Below are 7,446 nucleotides of genomic sequence, written 5' to 3'. Positions count from 1 at the left end.
TATATATATATATATATATATATATATATATATATATATATATATTTGTTTAAAAAACATAACTGTACTGACTTGAAGTAACATGTTCACAAACAGGAGCATAAGTATCTGTAGAAAAAAAAAATTTTTTTTGCTTCATTCACCAGGTATGTTGGTGCGCTTGAAGGGGAGTATTATGCGGATGGCTTTCTTGGACTCTACAGGAACTCTGCTGCCTTCTGCATTCGAAAGTTGGTATGAACCCAACATTACAGCAGACGGAGAAGAAAGGGAGAAGGTCCGTAAGCGCCGGCCCGTCTCCGTGTCGCCTTCCACCTCCCAGGACTTCAATGAAAGCCAGTTTGCTGTGGTTTGCTCAGAGAAACAGGCCAAAGTCATTTCCCTTCCCTCCCAGACCTGCATCTACAAACACAGCATCACAGAGACCTCCTTCATTTTACGGGCAGATGTCGTTCAGATGAACCAAGGCGTGTGCGTGGCTTGTTTTTGTGCCAACGGCCACATCATGACTCTCAGGTAACAAGCAGAACAATCTGAAGCTCACGTCAGAAACCGTGGGTAATAAACTATCCAATATGTATTGTCAGAAAAGATCAAGTTATGAATGTTTAGGCAGAGTTGATATGACCTTTCCTCAGTTTCATATCTTATTTACTCAGGTCCTCTGGACAGATTCTTCTAGTTGAAACGTGTCTTTTATCCAAAAGACTTCTTCAGTCTGAGGAGCTGTAACAAACTCAGTCTTATAAACAGCACCTTCTCATAGTGGATCAACCAGTCTGCTAGTGACAGCCACAACTAGCTGTTCACATGCAAAAGGAGGACCAATGTGAACTAGAATGTCCCAGGAGAAACTTTGACGGGGACTGCCACATGGCAGCCATTTAAAATTTTTGATTTGACAATATGTGTTGGGGTTTGCTCTCAGCTACCAAAAAAATAAAAAAATTTCAACTCCATATGGCCCAAAAAAAAAAAAAAAAAATCAATGTATTATAGTCATTTTTTCTTCTAATCTATGATGGCCATCTTGGATTTTTGATCTAGATTCAGTTTGTGATGGGGAACATTCTCAGCTAGGACCAAACCAAATTTCAGCTCAATATCTCAATTTTGAGTTTTCTGAGGTAGCTGTGGCAGCCATTTTGAATCAAAATGGCTCCAAAAATTATTCAGCGTTTTGTTCAGAGACCTGTTCCCTCTAGGTCATGTGACCACACTGTGGTAGTTAGAGACTGTTGACTTCTGTCAGGGCTTTTCAATGAGAAAAACCGTGTCTTTGTTTGCAAACTACGTCACCATGGTAACTGAAAATGCCATTAAAAGTAATAGCACACATTACGGTGCCGAGCGGTCAGTTTCATGTAAAACTTGTGGGAGTCATAATTGCGGTTTGGGCCGCATTAAAGTTGAAGGAAGAGCAAGACCCTTTTCAGATGGATTAACAATAAAGCTGCATGCAGTCTCCAACAACTAGCTTTGGCTGTCACCAGGTTGATCCACTATGAGAAGGTGCTGTTTATAAGACTGAGTTTGTTGCAGCTCCTCAGACTGAAGAAGTCTTCTGGATAAAAGATGAAACGTTTCGACAAGAAGAATCCATCCAGAGCTGAGTGTTAGATTTATCTACTTGGATTATTGAACATGCATCAAAATACTTATTTACAAATCTTTTTTTTTTTTTATTAAGATTTTACAGATTTGCTGATTTATTTTCATGCTCACCAACAAGTAAGGTTTGTCAACACTGCACAGACCAACACCAGGTTGGTTTGTCATCCAGGGTATAATTGAAGAGGGGTGTATCCGTGTGTTTGTTGTCCTCATCAATCTTTATTTCCCGGCAGTGACAGAGACAGAACATCCGTCCATATGGGTGTCTGACAAAGCAAAGATGTCCAGCTGTCTCCTTGTCAGCTTGTGTTTCTGTGAATGTGCGGACGTGTTTGCTCCGAAAGATCAGTACTTGGAAGCTGTTCTGAGTTACAGGAGATTAAAACATGTTACGTGCAACACTGGCAGGGTCGTTTCTAATGATTCAAACTTGAATTCCCAGCTCTGCAGTTCTCATTTCAACAACTACAGTGACACAAACAAAAGTTAAAAGTTCTGAATCCTGATGATTTCTTTGTCTCCTGTTCAGTGTGCCGGGTCTGAGACCGCTCCTGGATGTAAACTACCTACCTTTGACTGACATGCGAATAGCCAGGACTTTCTGCTTCACCAACCTGGGTCAGGCCATGTACCTCTGCTCCCCTACTGAGATCCAGAGGATCACATACAGTCAGGAGACGTGTGAAAACCTACAGGTGAGTACATATCTCACGTAGGCCTGTCGCAATAAACGGTAAATCAATGAATCACATGATAAATGAAAATTATCGACCTCATTTTCATTTATCGGCTTTATTGTTTCTTCGTGTCTCTCTCTTTCTACTGAAAGGAGGGGCCAGTTGCTCTTCACTGGCCCCTCCCTTTCTCTTTAAAATCTGTTTTAGCGATACAAAATCAAGTTTTTGGATCGTTAAAATCAGCTAAGCTACGAGCTAAGCTAAAAGGCCGACCTCGGGAAAAAACCTGTTATATCGAAGCTTCAAAATTCGCAGTTGAAACCCGTGCCTTCGTGTAAAACGTTGTTTTTCTTTGCAAAATGAAGCTGAGAACTTGTTTATTGATTTTTTTTTTAATTTAAAGCTTTGTGTGAAAAAGGCTATGCTAAAGAGCTCAAACCACACCAAGCGTCCGCCATTTTGAGAACCGAAAAAAAGGAACGCGAGACAGCCCATCAGAATCAGAATCAGAATCAGTTTATTATCGCCATGTCAATGAACGAGGTTCACAAACTAGGAATTTGCTTCGACATAAGGTGCGAATAGTAATAAAGTAAAATTAAGTAAAAATTAAGTAAAAATTAAGTAAAAATGAGAACATTACATAAGACATAAGACCTGTGTACACCCACAAATAAAGTAAAATTAAAAACATAACATAACCACATGTCACATCAAGGGGCGTCCCTCCCATTTTTCTTAAAGAGACACGCTGCTCGCTCCCTCACTATCCATCCTTTAGTTCAAACAGTATTATACTGCCATCTGGTGATCGAATAAAGGTACTACACACAAAAAATTTTAACATTTCTTCTTAAATTTGACAATAATTATTTATTATTGTCAAATTTAAAACAATATTATCGTTTATCGCAATAATTTCCGAGACAATTAATCGCTCAGCAAAATTTGTTATTGTGACAGGCCTAATCTCACACGTACACGTCTTTTTTAAATACAGATTTACCAAAACTGCTCGGTGCAGCGGTGATAATGGCTCATTTTGTAAAATTATCTTTTGCTCTGTAGTGAGAGCAAAGAGCAGGTGGAAGAGAGCATGGAAAGGTGGAGGTATATTCTGGAGAGAAGAGCAATGAACACCAATAGAAGCTAGCCAGAATACAGGCAGGTCTAACTGTGAGGCTGTGAGGAGGATGAAGTAGATGGAGATGAGTGTCAGGGATGATTTGTGACAAAAGCTTAGACTGAAGACTGAAAGGGACCTGCCATGATGGATGGTTTGGGGGCGTGTGCTAACAAAAATAAGGGAAGTGGCAGAGATGAAGATGTTCAGATTTTCATTGGGAGTGATGTAAGAGAACAGGATTAAATGAGTATGTCGGCAAAGGCTAAGGACGGCTAGGTGGTTTGGAGACTAGTTGGTGAGGTGAAGCTGAGATGGTTTGGACGTGGATCTCTTGGATGAAGGATGCTGGATATAGAGCTAACAGGGGGGGGGGGGGGGGCGCAAGAGGAAGACCAAAGAGAAGATTCATGAAGGAGGGAATGCAGAGTTAGTGTGACAGAGGAGCAGTGGAAAGGTAGTAACGGAATACAGACAATTTAATCAAACTGAATAAATTCTTAGATTTCTCTTGTTTTCTGATTTTATTATTCAGTTTAATAAACCTCTCAAGTGTTACATGTAATTATTTTGCTATAAACACTGTGATACTTCTTTCCAACAGCTATTTTGATTTACCAGTTTAGGCATTTGTTTGTGTACTTATTAAATAAGCATGTAAAAAATATATTCTTTTGGTTCGTCTGTTATGGAAAGTAAACTGATGAGCTGTCTTTAAAGCCAGGGTCATAATGTCCCTTCACTGATACAAATATCGATACGTCGTCTGACCTAAACCAGTACTCTGACCAAAGAGGGGGCGTCCTTCATGTGCACTGATAAACTTTTTATTTATTCGTTTAATTTTTCTCTCATTTAAATATTATCATCACTGTGTTGCATTAGGCCTTCTCACCATCAAACTTCAGAATGTCTCGCCTCATGAGGTTTGCTTCATTAATATGTAAAAGTTCAGCTTCGAGTTTGTCTTATTCCTTTTCGCAGAAGTCGTGAAAGTTGTTTGAGTAGATGCACAATATGAAAGCAAGATGCATTGTATGGAAAATGAACAATGTAAATAAGTTCTGTTTGCTGCAGATGATATAGTGGAGAACACAAACATCATAGTGTGGTGTAATACAGAAATGCGTGTTAATATTTCAGGAGATGCTGGGGGAACTTTTTACACCAGTGGAGACACCAGAGGCGCCCAACAGAGGCTTCTTCAAAGGCCTCTTTGGAGGAGGGGCCCAGTCACTTGACAGAGAGGAGCTATGTATGTCAGCGACACACAGGAAATAAATTATTTCTGTAAAGTTCTGCCCTACAGGGGGATACAGCATCACGTTGTGCTTTCTGTCCTTTCCCACCTCACTCAGTCGGTGAGTTAGCAGCTGGGAAGGCCTCTCGAAGCCTGGCCCAGCACATGCCCGGCCCAGGTGGCATTGAAGGGATGAAAGGGGCCGCTTCTGGTGTGGTTGGAGATCTGGCACGGGCTCGGATAGCGCTGGATGAAAGAGGCCAGAAACTGGGCGAACTGGAGGAGAGGACAGCTGCCATGATGGCCAGTGCGGATTCCTTTTCCAAACATGCCCACGACGTAAGACACCTTTAAAATAAATAACATCTGGAGGAAAAAAGATGTCACAAAATCCAAGACAGCCAGAGTCATGAAAATACAGAGACATAGTTTGAACTGAAATGACATAATAACAAGATGTTGTCAAAATATAAAAAATAATGATCATTTTGTATTCTAGCTGTAACCATTTAGCTCTTGAACATCAGCAACTTGAGTTGAGAAAGTGATATTTTGTTTTGGACACGTGTGGCTTAAAATTAAAAGAATGTTCACTGGCACTCTTTGATCACTAGAGGGCAGTATAGGGCCATATTTATATTGAGCTTGTTCATGCTAAACCCTTCTTTGTTGTCAGAAATAAGACCCTCTAAAACAGTTTCCTAGAGTTTGATTGGTCTCATTTTGACATTCTCTCTTGCACTTTTGACATCATAATCAAATATTACTGAAGAAATTAAAGTGATAAAAGTACTTTACATTTAAAATAACATATTGGGGGGGCAGACAAGATGTTATCGAGGGCCACATTTGACCCCCGAGCCTTGACTTTGACACATATGCTTTAAAATATGTGAAGGTCTCATTTCTGGCATCATTAATAATTTGGCTGATTATGCAAATGTGTCACATATAAATATAACTAGTAGCATAACTTGAATGCCATAAAAAGATTTAGTAGCTGACATCCAACCTGAGCACGTTGTATATGATTTTAATGATGTCCTTTGTTTGCAGATGATGCTGAAGTGCAAAGACAAAAAATGGTACCAGTTCTGATTAGTGACCGGGGAGGAGCAGCGCTCCGTGGACTATAATCTGACTGACCTTCCATCGGCTCATTTAGACTCGCTGTGACTCCTGCTCATCCGTCTGTCCACCTAGCCGTCCCTCCAAGCCTCCTTCACTGAAACACTCGGGATTTTCTTCCCCAGCACAATGTTGAATACTGTTTTTACCTCAGTCTGAGGGTGGAACTGAGGGGTTGGTCAGGGGAGGTGACAGACAACCTTAAAGGGAAGGAACGGTGTCTTTTTATGTTCAAGTCTCTTCGTGTTCAGTCTCCCCTCCGAGGTAGCAGATTGACCCGAGCACCCGGAGATTCCTCGTTCTCATTCGCCAAAACGTCCTTCACAGTTGCCACTCTACGGCAATTATTGTCACCCAATATGGCTGAGAGTATCTAATCAAGTGGCTGAGTTACTATGATAGAAAAATAACATAATTTCAATAAATCCACATATATATATATATACATAGATCTAATAAATGTGCAATGTTGTATCTATTTGTAGACTTTTTGTATGAAAGGAAGGGATAGCTCATCGAGGTGGGTGAAGAGCGTGAAGAGAAAGGAGGCGGCGGTGGACCATCAGAAGAGCTGCGACTGAAGCCTCCGCCACGCCTCAAGTCACAGGGATAAAAGCAACTCACACTGACGTACGCTGGATATGTCATCATCTCGCTCCATGTCTAAACTCTCCTCTGTGTCTGAGGCTTTCATTTTGGTCCTAACATAAAGGGAGAGAAAAAAGCTCCTCCTGTTATCCATCTGTTTATTGTTTGTTTGAAATTTTTTTGCTTTGTATTATTGGAAAAAAATTATTTTTCTAACGTTGTGAAAATGGATATTTGATTTCTTAAATGTTTCTGTGACTTGCCTCACACAAATTGCTTTCTTCTTATGAAAAGGGCTGGAATATATGCGGAGGGCAAATATATATATAAAAAAAACATCATTTTTTCCCCCTTTTTTTAAAAAAAAAACGAGGATATTCGATGTGCACAAAATTACTGCTGACCTGAAGTCGATCATTATTTGACTTTTCTGGTGTGATGCTAACTGCAACAAACCTGATGTCACAGGCCTGTTCAGTTTGGTCAAGTGTGAGCATGTGGCTGTATATTTGATCACTTGATCACATCAGTGTTAGATACAGTGTTGTTCTCGCCACATTTGTTGGGAATTCAGGAGTTTCCAAATTCTACATATTAGTACTGTGCTGGCTTGCATAGAAATCTTAATAGTTTTTATTTATGAGAAACTGGAGTGCAATATTTGAAAAATGATGTTTTGTGGATTTTTGTTGTTCTGACAGACTGTGAGAAAACTGTGTGGGCTCTATCGTTATCAAATCAACAGTTCAGATCTTTTGAAGTAGGGTTGTGTAGAAAATGCTGACTTTAACAATTAATATCCTACTTGTGCGTAGCTCTTTGAACAGCGACAGTTTGGAGAAATGGCGTTTAAATCCGACTGGAATGACGAGTCACAAGCTAGTCCGACGGGGGTCAAGAGTGTATAGTTGCTGCCTTAAAACAACTTGTCAGTCAAATTTAATGGCAGTTCTTCTGAACAATATTTTATAAACCTTTACATCTTCATTCGTTTGTTTATTTCAGCAAAAATAATATGAGATTCCTGCTGGAAGTGCTACTGCTAGCTGCTGAAAATGCTATTTAACCCACAGTGT

The 7,446-nt window shown here is 40.1% G+C and overlaps 1 protein-coding gene across 1 annotated transcript in view; it reads left to right on the top strand.

Annotated features, from left to right (window-relative positions):
- The window catches only part of stxbp5a (syntaxin binding protein 5a (tomosyn)), a 139,411-nt gene extending 133,647 nt beyond the window's left edge, over positions 1-5,764 (top strand). Inside the window, exons 23-27 of the mRNA XM_037685868.1 lie at positions 147-516; positions 2,144-2,309; positions 4,558-4,669; positions 4,773-4,993; positions 5,711-5,764. Coding sequence (XP_037541796.1) covers positions 147-516; positions 2,144-2,309; positions 4,558-4,669; positions 4,773-4,993; positions 5,711-5,752 — 911 coding nt within the window. The 3' untranslated portion in view covers positions 5,753-5,764. The remainder of the gene's footprint in view (positions 1-146; positions 517-2,143; positions 2,310-4,557; positions 4,670-4,772; positions 4,994-5,710) is intronic.
- Positions 5,765-7,446: the final 1,682 nt, after the last annotated feature.

This window comes from Nematolebias whitei, chromosome 12, assembly GCF_014905685.2.
Source record: "Nematolebias whitei isolate Nwh7 chromosome 12, NemWhi1, whole genome shotgun sequence".
Taxonomy (NCBI): domain Eukaryota; kingdom Metazoa; phylum Chordata; class Actinopteri; order Cyprinodontiformes; family Rivulidae; genus Nematolebias; species Nematolebias whitei.
The sequence above is the reverse complement of the archived record's forward strand: the minus strand, read 5'-3'. Positions and strand labels throughout refer to the sequence as shown.